The following is a 24,298-nucleotide window of genomic DNA, read 5'->3' as shown; positions in this document are numbered from 1 at the left end:
GTTCTGTTCTCAGCTTTTTCTCCTTTGATCAGCTCCACGCGCCGCTGTAGTAACATAACTGAATGAATGAACGGGCAGCACGCGCCCCGCTGCGCCGGGTCAATGCGGTCAAGTGGCAGTTTACTGACGTCAGCCCGGGACTGAATGAGCATCGGAGGGTCATTACATTACATTAATAAGTCACTTTAATAATGATTTTTTTCAGTCTCCCAGTCAAAACTGTATTCTCACTATTCTGAATAATAATTAAAGATCTCCACAAAAAACTCAAGTAGAAATTATGTTTCAAGATAAATACAACTTTGATTGTACCAGTCAAAATTAATTTAAGAGTTCTAAAAATTCTTAAAAAGTATTAGTGGCCCAGTGAACCAGTGCCTCTAATTTCACATTTTTGGTGTAATGATTGAAACAAATCAGAACAAAGACAGTACAAAAATACATAATACATAAATATACTAAAATATCTCCAGTAGAAAGCGCAAAAACTACAAAACAACCTCTAAAATACCAGTTGCTGAAGTGCTAAAAATTAAAATGTATATAATATGGAAATGTTATATAAAATTATATGTGCAAATTTAGCTTTAGTTTATTTCAGGGAAGAGTTTCAAACTCAAAGTAAAGGGGCTGATCTGAGGTTTGTGGAGGAGCTGCTGGTTAAAGATGGTCATCAATCATTTACATCCAAACACACAGAAAATAAAACCCAGGTTAAAAAAAATACCTGAGTGCGCCTCATAGCGGAATGGTTAGGGCGCGTACCAAGTGGGCCTTAGTGGTCTGAGCAGGCAGACCCTGGTTTGACTCCTGATCGGGCTGGACCTTCACTGCATGTCATTCCCCCACTCTCTCCCTGTTTCCGGTCTCTCTCTCACTGTCCTGTGAATAAAGGCAAAAAAAAACCTGGCGTTATCCTTTCATCAGATAGGCAGCTGTGACAACCTCGAAATTTATAGAACTGGGAGTAACGTCACCTCCGAGGTGACCTCACTCCAGTTGAGAAGTCAGAAAAACGTGGACGCTCTGTTGGAGAATCAAAACAAATCTGCTCCACCTGAAGAACACGAGATATCATTGATTACGTTTGTCATTCTGTTACCAAAACACAAAACTGACTTAATGTGAAACAGTATCATTGAATTCTTAAGTCAGTTGTTGTCACTTTCTGAGTTGAAATCGACTTCACGTACAGTGAAATCGACAAAATCGAATTCTGACTTCAAGCAACTGAAACACATAGTCAGAAGTGATCTGAACATCCTATGGATATTTTCATTCAGTTTTCTGTTGTGAAATCTTGTCACCAATGCAGTCCATTATAACCAACACAAAGCTAACAAGATGATCGTCCAAGATGTCGGACTGTTCAGCAGACTAAATAAGACTCATCAGACAAAGCTGGGTAGTTGTGAACATTTATTGGTTTTGTTGGAATTTTAACACTAAAAAGTACCCGCTGTCATTGACTAAAACGGGTAATAAAAATTAAAGAAAAAAAAAAACGCCATCACCATCGCCTTCATCGTCCTGGCAGACAGTTGTAACTTGGCATAAATGACATTCAGACGGTGCAGCTGTGATCAACATGGGGCACAAGGTAAAACAGCCAAACACATCAGTGAATATTCACTAAGATGTAAAACGTTGGCAATAATTCACTCAAAACTGACACTGGTCACAAAAAGGTCATATCAATTCTGAGTTCATTTTCACATTGACTATGGAAATGAGATTTTTCCATTTGAACTGTCCCGACTCTCTGATCACTTGACTCCAGCACTTTTTAAAATTTTAAATAGGAAACTCATTTAGATTTGGTTTTATAATTAGAGTGCTGAATTACAAAAAAGGGCACATTTTATCAAAAGTATTGCATAAAATCCAAACATGGAGATGAAGCAAGTCAGTTCATCAAGATTATACAGGGAGTAAAAACAGAATTAAAATTAAAATAATTAAAAAAAAAAACCCAACCCTCAAGGATTTGATCAATATGTTTCCCTGTGCCATAAAAGTAAAACAATTTAAAATGAAAATAACAAAAACACTAAAAACATCCCTTTCATCATCTCATTCTTACGTTTGCATCAAACAACAAGAGGACCTTAGATCGTTCCCTGAGGAACCCCAGCGTGAAGTTTCACTCCAGCTGTACTTCTACAAACTGACCGAAAAGGGTTTCTTTCAGGAACCCTTTCAGATTACATTTTTTAAAAAGATTAAGGTCCCTCTGGCTCCCAGTGAAACTCATCTGCTAAACTTATTTTACCTTTTTTCCCCACAGAGTCAATTCCCTTCATTCACAGCCTGGAGTTTTAACAAAGAGGCTGGAATGAAAATAAGATCGTCTTCTCTCCACATGGGAACCACACAACCACTTTTCAGAAAACTGCCAACAAATAAAAAATATAAATCACAGGAATTGTGACGTGCTCTGTGATATGTACACATACGAATGGCGTCTGAATGCGTCTCAGTGCGAATAAATGATATGATGCTTGACACGTTAATTTATTTGAACAACCTCCTTTAAAAACAATCTATGAAGAGAAACGCATCTGGTTGAAATTATTTAGAAAGTCACGAAATAATTCACTGACTATCATTAAAACAGATGCAAATTGAAGACAGTTTCTGGTAATTATCAGATATTGAATCTTAGTTTTTAAATTTTTCATGATATCTGTACATCATTACAAGAACATATCTTGTAATTATTTTTTAAATATCTATACAGTAGTGTATCCAGTACACTACTGTATAGATACACTACAATTTCCAAAACCGAAATCTGAACATTTAATAAAACCAGCTTCAAAGCTCTTGTTTCATTGTGTTGAAATGTTCAAGTTAAAGGTTTTTACAGAAGAGAAGATTTCTGTCGCTTATTTTGAGAGAATGTCCCTTAAAAATTTGTATCGTAACCAAAATCTACTACGTAGTCAGACAAACTGCAGTAAACACTTAAATATCTATTTAATAGATAATGCTATAAACAATAAAAAAATTACTTGAGAGCTTCTTAATGAAATCATTTTAATTTCTACTAAACTTCATTATAATCCAGTTTCCCTTTTTTAGTGTTTTCAACCAGATGCATTTCTCTGTTTTTATGGCTTTGTAAACAATGACAGGAGGAGCAGTGATTGGTTAAACAGGTTACATGATGCTGCTGCTGCTGTCGCAAGAAAACCCCATAATCACCATGCATCTAATTTTCACCTTTATAGTCATTTTTTCTTTCTTTTCCAGCTAGTTTGGAGATATAAGGTTTTCCTCTGACAGCAGCTGTATGCATTTCATCTGTACACAGTGCAGTGAAGCAGCTGCTGTCCTGTAAAAACCACATAACTGAACATCTGCAGACTCATTTGTTGTGCGTATTTTATAAAAAAAAATGCACCAAAGCATTAGATGAAAAAAAACATGTAACTGATTATTTTACTTGTGCTTATTTTGTGTTGCTTGTGTTTTGTTGCACTTTTATATTTTCATTTCCTTTAACTTTTTTATCCTCCCATGTTTATGTTTTATGTTATTTTTATTTGCACCCGCCTTTATTATTAACACTTAACTCATCGCTGTTCTTTTTCCATATTAAGAGATTTATAACTAATAATTTAAAAGTGCTAATACTATCCTGATAACGTCGATCAAGAACACAAACTAAAAACAGAATGAAACCAAATGTTTCAACAATTTTTTGGGGCTAATGATGTATACATTTTAAAGAAGCAAATGTTTCTCTAAATAATCAGAAATATTATCTCAATATGGAGGCCCATTTCTACCAAGAGAAGAAAAAAAATAAAGATTAACAAGATTAACAAAAAATATACTCAGGGAAAGGTACTATCTCATAAATTATGATAAAGTATTTTCATTTTTATTATTTCTTTTTCTTTTTTGTCCATTTTCCTTGTCTTGGCGTAAATAAGCTTCCATATCTCAGGGCAGCCTGAGAAAACTTATGAGATTCAAAAGTACAGAGCTACTGAGGTGCCAAAAGACAATACACGTTTTTGTTATATTTATATAAAAAGTATATCAGGGCTCAAACCAACATGGGAGGCAAAATAGTTAAAAACAGATTTCTGTATTAAAACCTGAGGAGTTTGTGTGTTTGCAGTTGTGTTGGTTTTACCTGACAGCTTCAGGCTCCGTTTTTTTCTAAGAGACGCACCCAAAATGAAACGGAAAAAAATCAAACATACACGTTATTGTAATCAAATATCAATATCGCTGTACATCTGCTGAGGTAATGAGGTCTGTGTGGAAAGAGGTGGAAATAAAACATTTTTACAAGAAAAATGAGGTATGTGAACACATATGGAGGCTGAAAGTGCAATGAATCAGATAAAAAAGACAAAGATCGGAGTTTGCAGAAAAGCGGTTGAGTAATTCAGATGTTAGCGAAGCAGACAACAAGCTTTAGTTATTTAAGCAGCGTTCAGAGGCAAAGACAGGAAATTAAACAGTAAAGCATTAATTATCATATTATCAAATTAAAGTAAGATTTTTACCCAAGAACAGCTGGGTTCATGATCCAACAAAAGTTTTTCATTCAAGATATTTTTTGATGATTTTTGTTTCATGTTGCCTTGTTTCCTTTTTTTGTTGTTTGGTTTTTTGTTTTTTGCTGATGAACATTCACCAACAGCTGTGAACAGGTTCCCTCCATCAGTTCTTCGACACATCAAACTCCGCCCGCTCAGCAGAGTCTGGGCTTCATATTGCTTAATTATATATATATTTTGTTGTTGTTGTTGTTGTTGTTTAAATGAGTAAAAACAGAATCACCGTCTCACTAGAAAAAGTCTCAGTTTGCACATTTACAAAGCGTAAAAACGATGGAAACAGCTGATTGTTCGTGCTGAAGCTTCGCGGAGCAGAAACAACATCGATACACGAAAATTATACCAGGATATATATTTATACTCGCAATCCATCATCCCTCCGTCTCTTCCTGTCGTGTGAATGCTACAAAGGTTTAAAGCCAGTGTTGAGCCTTTTAACAGCAAAGAAACAGATGAAAAAGTTCAAATAGACGCAGATAGTGATTCAAATAAAAACTATCACTAGTCTGAGTAGAGTCTGGTGTGTTCGTTTTTAAAGGATACCTCCATTGTTTCTGAAAATGGGTCTTCCAAATTTTTTTTGTCCCTATCACACCAAAAAACATGGAAAATGAGACCCAGATTCAAAAATACCAGGATTGTCCTTTACCAAATTGATTAATCACTTTAAAAACATACATTGTTTCAAATAAAATCCGCCACAAGCAGCTTTTCTTTTTTCCTGCCTTCAGATGTCTGATAATTTTGACACAGTGGAGGTGTGTTCCTGCCTTCAGATGCATTCCTGCCACTGGCATCAACATAAGTGATCTGTGAGCAGAACTTATTGATCCAAAGGCTCTAATTATTATTATTCTGTAACAGACAAGAAGAGGAAAAGAACATTAAATGGTCACAACATAAATATTATGTTTTCAGTCTTGTTTTTAACTCACCGAAGTTGTTTGATTAAAATAAGTTCAAATAAAAAAAAAAAACATTTCTAAATTTCTAAAAAAAAATTCGACAGCAGTGGAGGATATCAAACTTTGTGCAAAATTATTAGAAACTATCAAATTTAAAGGTTAAATGTCCAAATTTCATGAATAACAAGTGGCTCAGGAAGCTGGTCTATGAATGCTGCTGCATCAAATTACACTTGTGAATGTTAACTTTATGATTAATTTGTCAACAGAAAATTAATTGTTAAAATTGTTCAGTCAATTTATATATATTAAATATTATTTAGTTCCAGTTTTTACAAGGTAAATAACAGTTTTTACTGTCGAATCGTTATTTTCTTTGAGTTTTTGAATCGACTGAGTAAATAGTCTGAAGACACCAGATCAATTTTTGTCAGTATTTTTGGAAGCTCATTTCTGCCAGGAAAAGAAAAACATTTGTGAAATGTTAGGAATGATTAAAAAAAAAAAAAAGAGTCAAGTAATCAAGAAATAAAAGTATCATTTACCTGATTCACTAAAATTAAAAGTTTTAACTTGGGATCTCAAAACCTGATTTTTTAAATCAAATTTGAGATTTAAATTTATAATTTTAAAAAATTAGTAAATTAAAATGTCTATTCTGATTTCTAATTCATTATTAAAAGATTCAAGATTTTCTGTTGTTTTTCTGATACTTTACTTTTTTGTCTTTTTGCCAGAAATGGGCCTCCATACAGATCGGATTAGTCAAAGTAAAGAAGAGAAAATAATTGTTGGCTGAAGCCAGGGAAATGTCATTTGTAGCAAAATTTTGAAAAACATATACTACTCACCATAAGTTAGGGATATTGTGACAGACTCAGTGGATGTCATACATACACTTCAGATATTTTTGGGATAGGGAGGCAATTGTATTGGGGTGATAGACACACCTCATTTTGTGTTTTCCACGTAATGTGCCTTACATATTGGGGCACTCATGTAAATAACAATAACCCTAACTTATTGTGAGTAGTGTAATTCCCAGCAGGAAACCTTGTGTGGTTGTTTGTCCATCAGGAGGTATCTGTGTGTTAACATGAGGTTACTGAACCAAACTGAACCGTAAGCCGAAGGAGGGATGAAGGAAGGGAAGAAGGGAGGGAAGGAAGGATGTAAGATTTAAAAACCTTCCTCTTGCTCTCCTCTCATTTTATCATCAGTTTTTTCTGAAAAGTAAAAACTGTACAGCATAACGTAAAAAGGGTACAAACTGCTGAGATTCACATTCAACGAGTCCAAACACGGATGAAGTTTATCTTCCTCTGTTTGTTTCCCTGTACAGGTAGTGACGCAAGAAATCCTCAGAGATCGTCTACAAAATGTAAAATATGACGACAAAAATGCACTTGACGATAATCAAAAATTGTTTGTTTGTTTGTTTTTTTTTTAAAAAAAAGAGAAGAAAAACAATAAAGGGCACTTTAAAAACAAACAGGTAGAAAATCAAAGGTCACTTCTTCCTGCAGGGAGTGACCACCATGATGTATAGGTCAGTTCTTGTGGGAGTGACCATCCACCACAATGTATTACTTCTGCGGGAGTGACTGTCTACCACAATGTACAGGTCACTTCCTCATGTGGGTGTGACCACCATGCTGTACAGGTTGCTTCTTGCAGGAGTGACCATCCACCACGCTGTACAGGTCAGACACCAAAAAACAAAAACCACCATCATCATGATCAGGACGCAGGAAATGGCGCTCCGACTGTCCGACTGCTGAGGAGACGAGCTTATTGCAAATAATAACAAATAAAATAATAATTCAGTGAAACTGCCCTGCAGCAGCTGGAGCTCATTTCCCGTCCAGGAGCAGGCTTGAGGATATTTTACAGGAGGGTGATGTACAGCAGGAGGAGATGTTCATGTGCGTTTTTAACATGTCGTCGTTTTTCCCTTCGTCACCTCCGATCTGAGACCTCCTCATCAAGTGCTTGTTTCTGGGTTCAGTTTTACTCCCGTTTCATATCCTGGATCAGATTTTTGTTATTTTGTTTTCTCTGAAGTGTCTCCTCTCAGAGAAGTGATCCGGTCCAGTGATCCGGTCCAGGGCTTCTGATTCCATATTATTATTTTGTTGAATTCAAATCCTTACGAATCCCTTAATGAATCCATTTCAGCTAAAGTTCAAATAATTTTAAATCCCCTGAAGACTTGTTTTTAAATCTGAAGTTTTTTTAAATTCATGGGGAAAAAATATTCAGAATTATCATTTGTTTGCGTCTTCATGTCGAACCCATCTGCTCACAATACGAGGCTAGGAGACTGAACTGGTTTTCAGGGCCTTTAAGGTTTGGTTGAGTTCTGTATTTGAAGCTTTTGAAGTTACAAACAAAATCGTAACTTGGGGGGAAGCTGAAACTTTGAGAACGTTGAGCTAATACGAGATTCGATAGTGTCTGAACTTCATGAATCCACACATTTTCTTAGACCTGGAACTGGATCCAAACAGAACTGGCTATCTGACCCGAACTCCATCTGGTCCTGGACAATGACTGATCGTGTGACCTTCCTCCAGCGATGCTCTGACTGGTTCTGTTGAGTACCGATGATGAGGGATAGACCGATTTTTTAAAGTAATTTGTTTTTTTCCGACTAATTTTATCGTTATTGCCTTACAGTCTCCTGCTGCGTCTCAAATCAAACATGGCTGTCGTGCACTTATCCAAAAAGATGATCGCAACATCTGATTGCGATTGTCGCCAAATATCCTCCACCTGATTCAATAACTTGAAAATAAGCATTTTACTTTCTTGTGTGTTGCCCATTTAATGCAACATCTAATTTGCACAGACGATGTGTTCCTTCCTTAGCGGCCATTTTCACAGTTTAACATATGTCACTGTCATTTCCCTCCAGTTATGTAGCCAAGATGGCGACCACCTAAAATGTACACGAAGTGAGACACAGCATTTGTTATTATCCCTGTTTTGAAATCCTGGTCTGTACCTTAAACCTGGTATCGCTATTTTGTTATTATAAGTTCACATTTTTTGTTTGTGTGAAAACCTAATTTACGATGTTAAAATCTGAGCAACCACGAAAAGAAAAATTTTAAAATGTGATTAATGGGGATTTTTTTTTTATATATAAATAAAAAGTTACACTGCATCAATTAAAAGAAAAAGAAATTAGACACGACTTATTTATTTCACGCTAATGTTTTCAGTTTCTCATAATTATGACTTCTTGTGGCATAAACATCCAGTAATTACAAAATCTTATATTCACGCAATTTTTTTTTGCAATTGTAATATGGATTTCATATTTACAAGACTAAGAAGTCACAACTGGGAGATACTGAAGTCGCTCAGTAGTTATAAGTAAATGTCTAAAAGCTTCTTCTATAAAAGGACCAACTGCCTGTTCTAGGTTTCTTTAAGGAACTAAAATCGGTCTACCCCTGTTCGTTGTTCCGTCTTCACCTTTGAGCTTCATCTGAGAACAGTGAAGGTCACTTCAGATGAGTCGTTTTATTTGCTTTGTTTCCAGCTCTGGTTCTGATCTGATCTCAGGTCTGCAACTCCTCTGGTTTCAGCTTCTGTCGGTCTCTGATGATCCTGTTTCTGTTTCCAGTTCAGCCCCAGGGAGACCTGCTGAGGTTTCAGGACCGGTTCGCAGAGTGCTGGGTCCGGATGTGGCTGTGGAGGCGGGTCGCCGAGGAGAACCTCTTGCCGCACTCTGAGCAGTGTAAAGCGGGAGCGGTGACCGGCGCTGCCGGGCGGGGACGAGGGCGACGAGGCTTCAGCGGCCGCGTTCTCGGCAACGTGAGTCTGACGGTGAGCCTTCAGGAGGGACATCCGACTGAACCTCCGCCCACACTCCTCACATTCCGACCAAACCCTCCGCCTCTTCTTCTGCAGGGAGACCAGAACAAATCAATCAATCCATCAATCGATCGATCAGGAAGAAGTTTTATTTAATCATCACTGAAACATGTTTTGGTGTTTATTAAAATGTATTATTCAAGCTTTTCCTGCCTCACCTTCCTCCCTTTGTCCTCCTCCTCCTCCTCCTCTTCCTCATCCTCCTCCCTGGTCGTCAGGGGTGACGGGCAGGTCTGGCCCGGCGGTTCGATGCCGTCTCGGCAGTCGTTGGCGCCATCGGTCGCCAGAGCAGCAAGCGTTTCTTTACCGGCGGCGTCCTCGTCCTCTTCCAGCAGCTGAGACGGCAGAGTCAGGAGACGGTGGAGCATGGAGGCCGAGGAGCGACGACCTGAGGACCCTGGCAGGGGGGGAGAAGGGGGAGGGAGGGGGAAGACATGATTCAGAACACTGGACAACAGAACATGTTGGACGTTAGGAAGCTGTGACACTTTAATCAGTTTTTTAACATATACACACATAACTCTAAAAAGCAACCAACAGATACGTCAATAATAAAATGATCACAGTTACAGTCTCTGAGAGCCTGAAGTCACTGAAATCTAAAAATAAGACATTTCAAAATTCTGAACATTAAAATAAAAACACTTAAAAACAACCATCAGCTGCAGATGTGTCGTCATATCAGTGAGGATTGTCCAGTAGAGGGCAGTGTTCACACCAACACAGATTAAAGTTATAGTTTTGTTTATATTCTTATTATTCCTTCAAATTTTTATTCAGCTCTAGTCAGTATTTTTCACATTTGGATATTTTTACATTTCATTTCATTTTTTCCAGGTTTTTTGTTTCTTATATTTTTATTTGGGTTTTTTTTCCAGAACTGTCATCCATATTTTAGTTTTACTTACTTCTTTATCTTAAATATTTTTCACATTTCTTCTCATTTCATTTGTGTTATTTTCTTTGTATTTTATTTCTCATGTTTTTTTTTCTATCATTTGAGTGTGCAGAGTTCTTGACACTCCCCTCACCTGTGGGGCTGAGGGGCGGTCCAGGTGGGGGTCCAGGTGGGGGTCCAGGTGGGGGTCTAGCGGTGCTCCTCTCTGCAGAGTCGTCATCAGGAGAAAAAACTTCCATGTCCTCCAGAGGAGTCCAGCGGGGGTCCTGCTGGGGGGAGGAGGGGGAGGGCTCCAGGGTCACCGAGGGGGCGGGGAGAGGCTCCACCTGCTCCACCTGTCCTTCACCCTGACCCCTCCCTCCTCCTCCTCCTTCACCTCCTCCCCCGGCGAGCTCCTTAATCTGCCAGACGTCGCTGCACCACTTCTGACCGAAGACCTTGTCCAGGATCGGAACCCAGTCCTGAGAGACCGAGAGGACTGGAGGACGCTCTGGGCCTGTGGGGGGGGGTGATAGGGAGGAGGTGAGTAAGGAGGGGAGAAGCAGGGGAAGGAAGGAGGGGAGGTGAGGAAGAAGATGAGAAGGGAAAAAGGTGGTGAGGAAGGAAGGGAAAGGAAGGGCAGAGGTGAGGAGGTGAGGGAGATGAGGAGGAGGGAAGAGAGGAAAGAACAGGTGAGGAGAGAAAAGGAGGAAAGAGGATAAGAGAACGAGGAAGAGATGGGTGTAAACCTTATTGAGGATTTCAAAGTTTTGCGCCCTCTGTTGGTCAAACTGATGCATAAACCCAAAATAACTTCAGACCTCCTGACAGATCACAGTGAGACTAATCTAATGAGTGGTCACATGACCTTGTAGCTCCAATCACTGTCAAGTTACCTGCATGTGTAATACACACATCTGTGCCGCTGCTGCCTTCAAGGAGAACTCCACTACCAGACTCCATAGAGAAAAACAGGGATTTAACCAGGAGCTGCTGGAATACCACTGCCTCCATCTGTTAGTGTGTCTGTGTTACTGTGTGACTTTCAGTGGTGGAAGAAGTAATCAGATACTTTACTGAAGTAAAAGTACCACACAGTAACACAGACACACTAACAGATGGAGGCAGTGGTATTCCAGCAGCTCCTGGTTAAATCCCTGTTTTTGTCAATGGAGTCTGGTGGTGATATACAGAGATGTTTCTGGGTTTCTTATTGTTATTGCAGCAGGTGAAGCAGATGAAATTTAACCAGGAAAACAAACATGTCTCCCGCTCCTCACTCACCTTCTGTCTCTGTCGTCTCCTTGGACACCGTGACCTCACCCAGCTCCTCCCGGGCGTCCTCCGACCCGCTGGGTGACACAGAGTCGTTCTCTGATCCTCTCCTCCTCCCCCCACCACCACCTCCTCCCCCTCCTCTCCCCTTCTCTCCCCCTCCTCCCCCTCCTCTCCCCTCTCTCTCCCCTTCTCTCCTCCCCCTCTGTCAGAGGTCTTGCCCAGTTTCTCCTCCAGGAGCTGCTGCTCTCTCTCCATCTTGGTGATCTCCAGCAGGAGGTCGTCGAACGAGGCCTCTACGATCTTCGTCAGCTCGCGCACGGCGAAGTCCAGGACCTGCTCCATGACCGACTTCAGCTGGTCTGAAGGAGGAAGAAGGAAACAATAACAGAAACACTGAGCAACAGAAACATCTCTATATATCTCTACCAGACTCCATTGACAAAAACAGGGATTTAACCAGGAGCTGCTGGAATACCACTGCCTGCCCTAATAAAACTCTGGTCCCTAATCAGCGTCCAGCATCTCCACCAAACTGCTGGGAATCCCCTGCTGTGATTTCCTGCCTGACAGTCATTACTGAGGGCAGAAACACACACACACACACACACACACACACACACACACACACACACACACACAATGCTTCTGATCACATGAAATCCAGAAAGTGACTCTTCCTCCTGGTTTAACACATGTTGAGGCGTCCTGGTTTCTGGGGGACAGAGCTGGTCCTTGGGGGGGGGGGGGGGGGGTGTCACACTGTCCATATGAACATATGTCCACATGTGCGTCCATATGGACATATGACTAACACACAGAGTCAGACAGCCTGTGTCATCTGAGCTGTGCTGAGATCTACTTTCTGTTCTGATTCCTGTGATTTAAAGTGAAGTCACAAAATGAAAGGAATAAACTGAGATGTCACTTCTTTATTCTGGAGACACTGGACTGCTGCAAAACATCCTTCAAAGATCTCTCTGACCCATGCACCCAGCTGCTTTTAGTTTAACCAGAAACATCACCATATATCTCTACCAGACTCCATAGAGAAAAACAGGGATTTAACCAGGAGCTGCTGGAATACCACTGCCTCCATCTGTTAGTGTGTCTGTGTTACTGAGTGGTACTTTTACTTCAGTAAAGTATCTGATTACTTCTTCCACCACTGAAAGTCACACAGTAACACAGACACACTAACAGATGGAGGCAGTGGCTATTCCAGCAGCTCCTGTGTTCTGCTTGGTAAAATTCGTCTTTTTGTCAATGGAGTCTGGTATGGAAATATGATGTTTTTCTGCTTAAAACTGCACCAATTCCAAAGACCTGTTTGACACTTCTGCTTGAAAAATAAATGATAATCTCCTCTGAAAACAGCTGCTGATTATTTCTGTTAACCATCTCTGTCTGTGGTGGAGTAACCTCCAGCTCTGAGGAGATTAATCAGGGAGCGCTGCTCAAACTGATCCTCCTCCACTCAAACGGCTGCTGCAGATCAGAGGTGGGTTTATGTTCAGTGTCAGAATAATAAACTCCACAAAATCTCTTAATAAAGTCCAAACACTGTCCTAACTGAACTCTGGCAGCGATAAAACAACGAGCCGCATGAATCACAACACGATGTCGTCCTCTCAGAAACAGGAGCGCTGCAGCTGTTATTAGCTGATATAAATCAGAGCGGCTGACAGAGTTAAGAGCTCTCAGACTGCAGGCAGCTGGATGATTATAAATTACACCTCCGACCTCCCACATGGACTCACACAGGCTGGTCTGAGTCACCTGGTGTTAACCTGAGATCAGACACGTCTGTTTCTGTCCAGTGTATCTGTGTCGTCGTTTCCTGAGGCTGCAGAGGTCAGAGCTGCTGTTGGACATTAACATCAATAAATGACTTTAATAGACTCGTTTTTCTCATGCCGATGAGCGAGGGTGTGGACGCATCAAATGAAATCTTCAGAGGTGATTTTATTTAAACTGAAAACATCAGATAAAACAAGAGTTTCTACTTTAATGTGTCAGGTAAATCAAAGCTGAGTGAAATAATCTTAATTCAGTGTCAGGAACAGATATATGTATGACCTGACCTGTGCTTATTACAAACTACAATAATAAATGATTGTAAATGAGTATCACTTCCTGTGTGGTTAAAACCTGAAAATGTATATCTAATTAACATCCTGCACACGCTCAGTGAGAGGCTCTGTCTCGATCAGCTACAACCATCAGACCTGACAAAGTCTCTGATTTGACATGAATTTGTCTTCTAATGGTGAGGAAACTTAGAGCTGCACGATTCTGAAAAAATGAGAATCACTGTTTTCCTTCTTTTAGATCATGATGTTTACTGCGCTCATTTCCCAGAAGAGAAAACGATACGGGACAGACACAGTCAACTTTTAACAAGGAAAACAGACTGAACATAAAAACAGTTCGGTCTCTTTTCTTCTCTTATTCACACGACCTGTGAACAAATCACTTTCTGTGCATAGGCTGATGAGGACGGTAGGGAAGCTTATTAAAATGGAAACCACAACTGCGATCCACTGGCACCGCTACTACAGCGAAACACCGCTCATGTTTGATTTACGTCGTCTTTTCTGAGGCTGGGTTTATCTCTGTTTCTGAACCACATGGTGAAACGACATGTTGTCATTGGCTGAGGGAGAAGAGCGTTTGTTTTGATGCAGCTGGTGTCCCTGATGAAAACACAACTGTTTAATGTGATTAATGGAGCAGCTCTACCTGGTGAATCCTGATAAAAACTGAAAACTATTCCAGGTAAACAGGATGTAACAGAAATCCTTCAGTCGACTGATCAGGCTGACAACAACACTAATTAATGTTGGGGTTTTTTTGTTTTGTTTTTTTTTTTTTTGGGGGGGGGGCTCCTTCATTTAATAACTTACACTAACAAAACCACTGCAGCTCCTCCTGTTAACCTCCTCCTCCTCCTCCTCCTCCTCCTCCTCCATCCTTTGTTCCTCTCCACAGTGAAAGCTCAGACTGATTTTCTATATGTCGGGGCCTCACAGATCAGAGTGACCTTTGACCTGAGCGTGTCGGTGGGGGCCGTGGCCTCATTATCTCACAGTGAGTGTTATTGTGGACGTGTGGCGTCCGTCTGTGTTTCAGCAACGTTCAGACTCCTGTTCCTTTATTTCTGTTTGTTAGAATATTCTTTCTGACATGATTTGGCGTCCTGAGGTGTGGCGTGGTCGTGGTCGTGGCCTGGTTTTTCAGGGACGGACGGAGAGAGCGGGGGGAGGGAGGGCGAGTGAGGAAGCTTTGCGTGTCAGCCGTGTGTTTGCGTTTGAGTGCGCAGATGTGTGCATGCATGCGTGAGAGTGCAGCAGCAGCGAGGGTTTGTCCTCACGTGTCTCTGCATGAGGAGGCGAGTGTTTGTATCTGCTGCAGCTCAGAGTGTGAGGCTGTTTGTGTGTTTGTGCTGCAGCTCCAACACAAACAAACACAAACAGCCTGACTGAACGCGACTGACGCCGACCGAGGACGGAGGCTGGTTTCTCCTGAGGTGGGGTGGTGGATTAGTCTGATCCAGATCAGCTTCACACACCTGCCACAGTCGTCCATGTTGGCTGGTTTTATCTGAGCGGCTCGTTCGCGTCTCTGAAGCTCAGATAAAAGATGACGACGCTGTCAGTTTCTTAACAAAAACAATTTACTCTGCAAACATGTTTTATCTGCCTTAATCAAACATTAAGTCTTCATCTGAACGTCGTCACTTTTAATGAAATCAAACCACTTCCATATAATCGACCTGCTGTGACCTTTGTTGAACAGTTTCCTGTTCAGAGGGTAAAGTCAGTTCTTCACGTTCATGCCTCTCTCTGATTCCACCTCACAGCTTTCTTTACCTCCTGTAGGTCAGACAGTGGGTCTGTACTTTGACGTTCAGCTGCTGTTATTCGCGTTAATGCTGCCGTGTGATAGGCTGAATCAAATGTCCAAATGAATACTCTAATTCTTGTTCTTTGCTATTCTTTGTTTTGTTCACAGAACTGAACGCCTTTTGGTTTTGGACAAAACAAAACGTTTGATGACGTCAGTTTGAAAACTGAAAATGTTAATGATAAACATTTTTCACCCTTTTCTGCTTCTTTATGAACCAAACAATTAATCGATTAATCGACTGGAGACAAGAAAGTTCATCATCAACCATGAGGCTGTTGAGTTTAGTCAGTCAAATCAGATTTGGTGAGGACTCAACGATCCGTTCAGATGATTAGTGAACCCAACAGTCGACCATGTGTCAGCGTGTCCGACTGGAGGTCAAACACACAATAAGAAATACTCTGTCTTCTTGTATTGACGTTTAAAGGGGACACATCTTGATGGCGTCCGTCCACCATGTTGGAGCTCGCTCTGTTTACAAACGCAGCTCGTATCATGAACGGCAGCGGAGGAGGAGGCCAAAGTGATGGAGGCTTTAACGTACGAGCCGTGGACGGGCTCGTTAAGACACTGCTCAGTGCTTTACACATCACACATGTTCCAGATAATTTCCTGGAAACATTCCTCATTATTTCTTACAATTTAAATTACCTGGTATTTAACTGTTAATGATTGTTATTATCTAAGAAAGGCCGATGTAGTTTAGTGCTAATTATGAAGAAGCTGCTCATTACATTCAAGTGTTTTTAACTTTTTTTAAACAAGAAACTGAAGTCAGAAAGTGAAAATGTTCAATAAAGAAGCTTCAACATCCATTCACTGCATTTCTCCGTTTAATTAAAACAGATTCCTAGAAGTGAAAACCAGCTCAACAGGTTGTCGGTCTGTTTCGTCTGTGTTTAATTTTTATTCAGACCCTTAGGCATAGTTATGGTCTGAATATTATTTTAACACTTATTTGTCTGAGAGACGGAAGGAAGTAAAGAAATGATCTCTGAACGTCTCAGATTCATTATCTGGTTAGCCTCTTCTTTGATCAGATAATTCTTGATTTAGCTGATTTTAAATGTAAATTGTGGCTCTCTTACAGCTGCTTCTTTATTACATAAAGATTCTTTATTTTTACTTTTTTATATTTTTCTGCATTTACTGTGTTAAAAACTTATATCTACATATCCAAACCAAAATGAGTCCACAGCACAGAGTTTCCAAAACCGTGAGTATCAATAAAGTGTCTGATCAGATGTTTCCTGATTCAAATCTTCATTTAGCCAGTTTTAGACTCTGCGTTATTTAGATAAAGTTTCTGTGAATGTAAAAACACATATTACTGAGCTGAACAGTAAAGTATGAAATAAGATGGCGTCAGACCCCCGGTCAAATTTTAGCTTTGTTGAGGTTCTCTTTGATCAGTTTTTGATCTGGACAATAATCTGTGTAAACCTGGGCAACAAACCTCAATACTTCTCTAGCAAGGACTATAAACTGTCGAGTCCTGAAAAATACAGCTGCACAATTAATTAACTATTGATTGCAATCACACTTTTGGCCTCCAGCAATTAAATGAACCTGATCGTCTGAGATTATTGACGTTTAAAATGCTCAGCTCATGGTCTTACGTCTTAAACCACCACTAAAACCTCCAAGGCTGTTTGAACCTTCTAAAGGACCTATACAACTAATTTCCAAAACTATATGTAGACTGTTCTCAAAGGCCATTACAGTCTGTTGGCGACCCTTAGAAACCCCTGGAGGACCTCTAGAACTTCCTCACTGACCATCATAACCTCTTAAAGGACCATAACCTCACACTAGAACCTTCTGAATGACTCCTAAAACAATCTATAGAACCTCTTCAGTGACCACTCAAACCTTCTAAACCATCCCAAGAACAATCTGAAGGACCTTCCCATCAACCACTAACACATCCTAAAGGATCCTGAGACCTTCCTCAATAACAACTAGAACCTCGTACAGGACCCCTAGAACCTAGCCGAGGTTTTTACCTTTAATTAGTCACCTGTCTGTATTATATTACTGAATTATTGTAATGGATGCTTTGCAACGTGCAATGCAACATGTGAGCAGCATGTTTATCACTGTGGAGGTGGAGAAGGAGCTAATTTTAACTATTTAACGTCTTGTTTAATTTAGTGTTTGTCAGCTGGGATTCTGCAAACAGCCAGACACCAAACAGAAGAGTAACAGACGACAAAACTAAAATCAAATATCTGGAGCAGAAGGTGAACAGCTTGTCCCTCATCATTTTCAACGAGTAAATGATATGATCACATGACTATAATGGAAAAGAAACATTAGAAATCATTTCTAATTCACAAAGTCAAACTGAGAACATACTGTAAATATGAATGATGAATAAAATATTATGAACGTGTGTTGCAGATTTTTTTAAAGGTGACGTCAGACTGTTTCTGTAGCCGACACAGAGACATCTGAGGGTTTAATTTTTATTTCCAGTCGTAGTCAAAGAGTTTCCTCGTGTTATTCTGAGCTGGAGTAAAAGCACTGACACAGACAGGAATTCTGTCGGATTAAAGAATCTTTGTTCAATTAAACTGAAGCTATGAAGCGAACAGTTATTATGTGCTTATTTAGCGACAAACTCTACCTCTGTTTGTTAAAAGCTGTTTTGAAACCAGAAGTTGATCATTATTGTCACTTTACTGGAAACTCTTTTGTCCACGTAAGGATCCTGTACGATGGGTCTGGTTTTCCAGTGATCTGATTGGTCAGTAGTTGGGCTGACGACAGGTTTTGATCTAGTTATTGGATCTGGAGCAGGTTAGCCATTTAACCTAAGCTACTGTCGCAATTTATACTGCGTTCTAAATATCAAAGGATGGAAGTCGAAACTGGGAGTGACATCACCAACGAGATGACCGTGTTCCAGTTAAGAAGTCGGAAAAACATGGACGCTCACCAAGTTTATAGACAACTTCAAAACAAATCTTCACTGCATGTGTAGAACATCTCAGATGTTGAGATTAGATTTTAAAACAAACAAAAGTTTAACTGTTTCCAAAAAAACTTAACGTTAAGCCACGACTGAACCGATACCCACATCCCAGACTAGCCATTGTTAGCAACACCAGTTGGTAACAATGCTCAACGCTGTGTTTTATATGTACAGTGCCTCGAGATAACTTCTGTTGTGAATTGGCGCTATATAAATAAAATTAACTTGTTTTGCTCGTACACTACTACTGATGTGAGGAGCAGCCATCTTGAATTCTTATGTCGGGGTTGGTGGGGTCGCTCCAACTTTTTGAGTTGGAAATCTGACTTCAGACTAGGAAACAACTGGAACACACAGTTACCTGAACCCTGAAAACCCAGTTACACCTGAACTCACCTCGCTAACCTCAAATCCTGCTCAGAGGCTTCTGGTCTAGTTTCCAGCCCTGACCTTGCCCTCATGACCTTTGAACCTTGTTGTTGCCCTTCACTCAACTCCTATAAATCACAAAAAGGACCTCGTCCAAACTGAATTAACATCCTGGAGCCACGTTTTAGTTTCCAGGTCCTGACACCTGTTAAAAAAGAAAAGCTGAAACACTCTGAATATCTAAATATCCTCCGCCCTGCGCTCCATCCTTTCCTCCCTCCACTTTTTCGCGCCTCGGCCTTTTTTCTTCTCCAATGAAACGCTGATTAAACGCTCTGGGGGTGGATGTCGCTCTACAAATCCACAACAACCACGAGGCGGTTTTCCCTCCCTGTCTCCTGCAGTCTGTTGCCTCTTTGTCCTGGCCTGCCCCCCCTCCTCTACCACCTCCTCCTCCACCACCACCAACGCCACCCCTCCATTCTTGAAGAGGACAAATCAACGGAGGCTGTAAATCTGTTTTTACGACCTACAAGCTTCTGGAATCTGTTCTTCTTAATGTTTGCAGTGTGTCAGTGTTTGAGCCTGTGTTGCTGGATCAGCCACTTTTCCTCATGAACCTGTTCTGTCAACAGCTTCAAAGTCAATACATGTGATCTAACCTGACACCCAGACGTGGTTTTCATGTCTGAGGCCAGTTCCCAGTCCTGACCCCCGCCCCCTCTCTACAGTCAGTATACCCAGCTCCAGGTCCAATTAAACCCCAATTAAAAAGTTCCTCTGACCCATTTCAGCCTCCATGTTTTTCTCTGCTGTCTCCCCCACACTGAGGTTTCTTTGTCAGTGAATTTTGTTTTTTATTACCTGCAAGGCCTCACTCACTTTCTCCGCCGCTCGGTTTACTCATAAACCCCCTTTAACGGCCCGCACGGGTTACGCAATCCCGGGTTAGCGTGCTGTTAGAGGCTGAGACAGAGGGAGGAGTGCCTGGACGAGCTGCCTGATTTGCGTGTCTGTCTCCGTGTGTGAATAGAAGCGTGTGTTGTGTAACGGCTACCTACCCACGACTCGTCCTCGTTGCTCCAGGCGGCGTGTGTCGGTGGGGAAGCTGGGCTCGGTGCCCTGCCCTCCGGGAGCGTGTTGCCGTTGCTGCTGCTGCTGCTCGGGCTTTGTCCTGCCGCCGCCGTCCGCCCCCTCGCCAGCCTTGTTCTTACCCGCCGCCACGGAGCCTCCGGAGCCGTCGGAGGCGCTCGCGATGGCTCGGCCCTGGCTCTCCGGCGACTGCAGCTGGAGCCGGAGCCGGCGGTTTTCTTGCTCCTTCACGGCCGTCTCCAGCAGCAGCGCGTTCAGGCTGGAGCCCACCGTTTTGCTGATTTCCTGGACGGCGAGCTGAACGACTTGCTCCAGCACGGACTCCAGCTGGCCCTGGAAAAACGAAATGTACACGGCCCCGTTCATGTTTTCGCCCCCTCCGGTAAGAGGGCTCTCTCATTCTTCTGTGCCCGAGCCCCCAGCCCACCCCCCTGCCCTGTTTCCCCGACGGAAAACTGGGTAAATATCGGCCGCCCGGGTCGCTCCGCTGTTTCCCGCTGCTGATCGGCTCGGTTTCTCCGGGTGCTGCTGCTCTCTTCCCTCGGCGCACCGCGCGTGTTCGGCCCCTTCGGAGGCTGCCGGAAAGACCCGAGTAGAGGCGCAGCGGCATTTTCCCGCCCACATGTCTTGGCCCGCGCGCGCCGTGCACGCTCGCGCCCTTGCAGTCAGACACGCCATTTTGGCTTTCAGAAATAACATCACTCATTTCCAAATGTCAGGACAGACCCGGAGCTGCGGTAATACTCCAGAAAATACCCAGAAACCCACAACACCTTCACCTCAGACTCTACAACAACTCTACTCAACAGATAATAAATACCAAATATTTGGACTTAAAGTGTGTTGTTAAGTGTTTCTGTTACTGTTTCCAGAAACTACATATAGCATTAGGAACTATATTAGTACCAGACTCCATTGACAAAAACAGGAATTTAACCAGGAGCTGCTGGAATACCACTGCCTCCATCTGTTAGTGTGTCTGTGTTACTGTGTGACTTTCAGTGGTGGAAGAAGTAATCAGATACTTTACTGAAGTAAAAGTACCACACAGTAACACAGACACACTAACAGATGGAGGCAGTGGTATTCCAGCAGCTCCTGGTTAAATCCCTGTTTTTGTCAATGGAGTCTGGTAGTGATATATAGAGATGTTTCCGGTTAAACTAAAAGGATCTGACTCTTTAATAAAAAGCTCTGTCTCTGTAGGAATCCTGCCATCATGTCGTTAGACAGTTAGAATAACAATCTGAGTCTGTCAGTGACAAAAACAAGAACTTTAGTGGACATTCTTTGACGTACTGTTCTTGATATTTTTTGTTCCTATCAATCATTTACACCCAAAAACATTGGGAAATAAGGCCTAGGTTTAAAAACACCAGTTATCCTTTAAACAAAAGCCCAAACATATTCTTTAATGCACCCTAGCATTTTTTACCAACTGAAAATGGAGTAGATGTGTAAAACATTACGAGAAAAGACTCAGGTAAAGTACAGGTACCTTAAAAAGCATTATTTGAGTAAATGTACTCAGTTAATTTGCTCCTCTGCAGACATGTGTCAGAGTCTGTGTCACAGAGGTTTGCATTGGAAATGAGATGTTGGGCTGAACACTACAAACACACACAGAGTAAATTACTCTTATGTAACATGTGAGACAACAACAATCGCTGCCCTCAGCTCCTGTTACTGCCCTCAGAATCATCACCAACTCTCTGGATTAAGGTTAAACCGCCATTATAAACATTCCCAAAATTCATTAGAGCAAAATTACAGTCTGTAACTGTAATAACATGGTGCAACATGTGATTAAAGCCCCACCCTCTTCCTGTTCCACTCCTGTCCCACTACAGCCTGAAATGTGGAGTTGGATAAAGTGTGGAAATATTAAAAACATTAAACTGTTAAACCAGTGCATGTTCCTGCTTTCAGGCAGCAGATGTATTGTTCTAAAATGCTGAATTTAGTTGCACAACATTTGCTAGTGAAGATACTGAGGTCAGAGTCAAGGCTAAAATGGGTCACATGATCAGAGTGTGACCAATCAGTGAAGGACACATCATGACTGATGAGAACCAATCAGGAAGTGAGCGTGGACATCTGTGTCCAGACGTTTCTGTCCAAACTAAAACACAACCCCAGAGTTTTCAAACTAAAACAAGCCCAGCAGCGTTTCCAAAGGCCGGAAGTCCTAATACCAGGAAGTGAGTTAGCATATTAGCATGTTAGCACTTCAGGTCAGTGTGTTTCTGGTTAAATGTCTGAAATAAGGTCTGTGGTTTTAACACAAGCTCAAGACATTTTCAGGTTTTATTCTCCGACATAAAATGGGTCAGTAAATCCCCCACTCCTGATGTTTGAAGCTTTTACGTGTCTTAAAAAAGGCGGTTGCTAACGAGTGTCTAAATGAGACTACAGAGGTTGTCGGGGACGTTAACATGAAAACCCATCTACTCACCAGTCCACCTTTACAGCCTCGTTGTGTTTCTACTCACGCTCTTTCAAACTCTCACTAACTTTCTAAGAAGAAAGGCTTTTGTAGAAGAGCTCAGAGCTAAATGAAATGACCAGTTGGACGATTCAGCTGAAGCTAACTTCAGTGTTAGCCTACAGAAATACAACGTATAAATCAATATAAATTGAAGTGGAAGAGTTCAGGTGTGTCCATCTGGTTGAGATTAACATGAGTAAAATAATCCTGTCAATGTTGACAGCTGTAATAATAAATTCTTGAAATAAACCTGTGATAAACACGGTGATGGTGGTGCTTTTGTTTTGGGCAGTAAAATCCTGACTCATCGGCCCTTTAATTCAACATTACATCACTGACAACATCACAGCGTGGCAGCGGGAGGAGGGGGTGTTGGCGGAGCTTTGTGTCTGCAGAGGCAGCAGCCCTCCCCGGCTCTGATTGAGCGCATGCCGCAGCACAGGGACACTCCCCCTAAAAAATCCTGCGCATTTGCTCTGGGTTTTACGGTAACGGAGAAAAAAAAAACACCCGAGCAAGCAGCGCGAGAGGAGGGGCGGGGCCAGCATCATGGTCGTCTTTGTTGTGAGAGGAGCTGAAGGAGGCCGAGCTGAGCTGAGCCGCACCTGGCCGGGCCAGCCATACATACACACACACACACACACACACACACACACCAGTCCTCCTCCTCCACCTCCCCACACGGCTCTCAGTCCCTCAGTGGCCGCCTGTGTGCAGCCCTGAGGCGGCTGTGGCTGCAGCAGCGGCCCGCTGACTGGCTGCTTCCTGTGGTGTGAATGTAACATGTGAAGGCAGCGGTGTTATGTCATCAGACCGTGCTAGAGGACATGCTCGAGCAGACACGGCAGAGAGGGGAAGTGGTTTACATCGTTTCCTTCTTGTTTTCTTCTGGTTTGCACGCGCCACTGACTTCACACACACATCCTTTAAAAAACTGCTTTAATCATCACTTCAGCTGCACGGACGTCCTCTGATTCAGACCAGTCTGATGCTTTCATTTGATCTTCAGTAAGGAACAGATGAAACGGATCATTACTGTGACAAAACATTTAAATCAATAATCAGTTTCTGATTTCCAGCCATGAAAAGAAGAAGAGATTTTGTTCCTGATGGTTACGTAACATCGTGCACAGCTTTATTTTAGGTGTATTGACAATTATAAGCTATGTATGGAAGACCATTAATGACAAGAAGAAACAAACAAAAAAAAAAACAAATACATATGAGATATATACAATAATAAATCACATTAAGACTTGAAGTCCAAATCAGAATGTCAATTATTATATTATTCACTAAGAAAACATTAGACACATCAAAATGATAGAAGAGTACTAATAATATGTTTATAAGTTTAAATTCTTTAATTTAAACATAAATTAAGTCAAACTTTAAGTCAAAACTTTTATCCTTAAAAACTTTTAAGGATAAAAACGCAAAACTATTTAAAGACAAAATGACTTTAATTCAAAGTTATAATAGAGGTCAAGATTTTAACATACTCGCTTTTTTTTTTCCACTAGGGCGTAGAATGACACGTCCACAGAGGCAAAATAATCACGACTCACATAAACCTTTGACTAATTTTAAGTATTTTTAATTTAATCTTTACCATAGTTTATTTTTCCTGGCATTATAAGGGTTACATATGTATTAGCAGTATTTTATTATTGTAGTTTGTTTTAACTTTTGATTTTCTGTCATGTTTTCCTTCCTGTTTGTTCCCACAGATCTTCTCTCTCCTGCTGCTTCCTCTGGTTTGATCCTCAGTGGGAGGACCGGCTCGTCTGACCTCCAGGTTTCAGATCGGAGGTTCTGGCTGACGTGGATGAAGTGAGTCGTCCCTCTTCCTGCAGCAGAGGGGCCCCGGTCGGTCGGTGTTTTACAAGGCATGTGTGCCCGTATAGGCCTGTATATACAGCCGACTGCTGCGGCTAAATC

General features: G+C 41.5%; 2 protein-coding genes across 2 annotated transcripts; both read right to left on the bottom strand.

Annotated features, from left to right (window-relative positions):
- Positions 1-8,393: 8,393 nt before the first annotated feature.
- Positions 8,394-10,637, bottom strand: LOC108891023 (zinc finger CCCH domain-containing protein 4). The gene is made up of 3 exons (XM_018688124.2): positions 10,402-10,637; positions 9,529-9,767; positions 8,394-9,400 (listed from the first exon to the last, which is right to left on the bottom strand). The coding sequence occupies exons 1-3, from the start codon at positions 10,505-10,507 to the stop codon at positions 9,017-9,019; spliced, it is 729 nt and encodes a 242-aa protein (XP_018543640.1). The 5' UTR covers positions 10,508-10,637; the 3' UTR covers positions 8,394-9,016.
- LOC108891021 (uncharacterized) lies at positions 10,567-20,671 on the bottom strand. The gene is made up of 3 exons (XM_018688122.2): positions 19,839-20,671; positions 11,532-11,884; positions 10,567-10,764 (listed from the first exon to the last, which is right to left on the bottom strand). Exons 1-3 carry the CDS (start codon positions 20,233-20,235, stop codon positions 10,567-10,569), a joined length of 948 nt encoding a protein of 315 aa, XP_018543638.1. The 5' UTR covers positions 20,236-20,671.
- Positions 20,672-24,298: the final 3,627 nt, after the last annotated feature.

Source organism: Lates calcarifer, linkage group LG11 (genome assembly GCF_001640805.2).
Source record: "Lates calcarifer isolate ASB-BC8 linkage group LG11, TLL_Latcal_v3, whole genome shotgun sequence".
NCBI classification, from domain to species: Eukaryota; Metazoa; Chordata; class Actinopteri; family Centropomidae; genus Lates; species Lates calcarifer.
Note: the sequence above shows the minus strand (reverse complement) of the source record. Positions and strands in the feature narration are given on the sequence as shown.

What these genes read in the sequence shown, in the direction of transcription:
- LOC108891023 (XM_018688124.2), bottom strand. Translation starts at nt 10,507, where the DNA reads ATGGAAGTTTTTTCTCCTGATGACGACTCTGCAGAGAGGAGCACCGCT. An exon ending in ACCGCCCCTCAGCCCCACAG is followed by an intron (nt 9,768 to 10,401) that starts GTGAGGGGAGTG and finishes CCCCCCTGCCAG; the next exon opens with GGTCCTCAGGTCGTCGCTCC. An exon ending in AGGAGGACAAAGGGAGGAAG is followed by an intron (nt 9,401 to 9,528) that starts GTGAGGCAGGAA and finishes GTCTCCCTGCAG; the next exon opens with AAGAAGAGGCGGAGGGTTTG.
- LOC108891021 (XM_018688122.2), bottom strand. Translation starts at nt 20,235, where the DNA reads ATGAACGGGGCCGTGTACATTTCGTTTTTCCAGGGCCAGCTGGAGTCC. An exon ending in GCAACGAGGACGAGTCGTGG is followed by an intron (nt 11,885 to 19,838) that starts GTAGGTAGCCGT and finishes TTCCTCCTTCAG; the next exon opens with ACCAGCTGAAGTCGGTCATG. An exon ending in GGAGACGACAGAGACAGAAG is followed by an intron (nt 10,765 to 11,531) that starts GTGAGTGAGGAG and finishes CCCCCCCCACAG; the next exon opens with GCCCAGAGCGTCCTCCAGTC.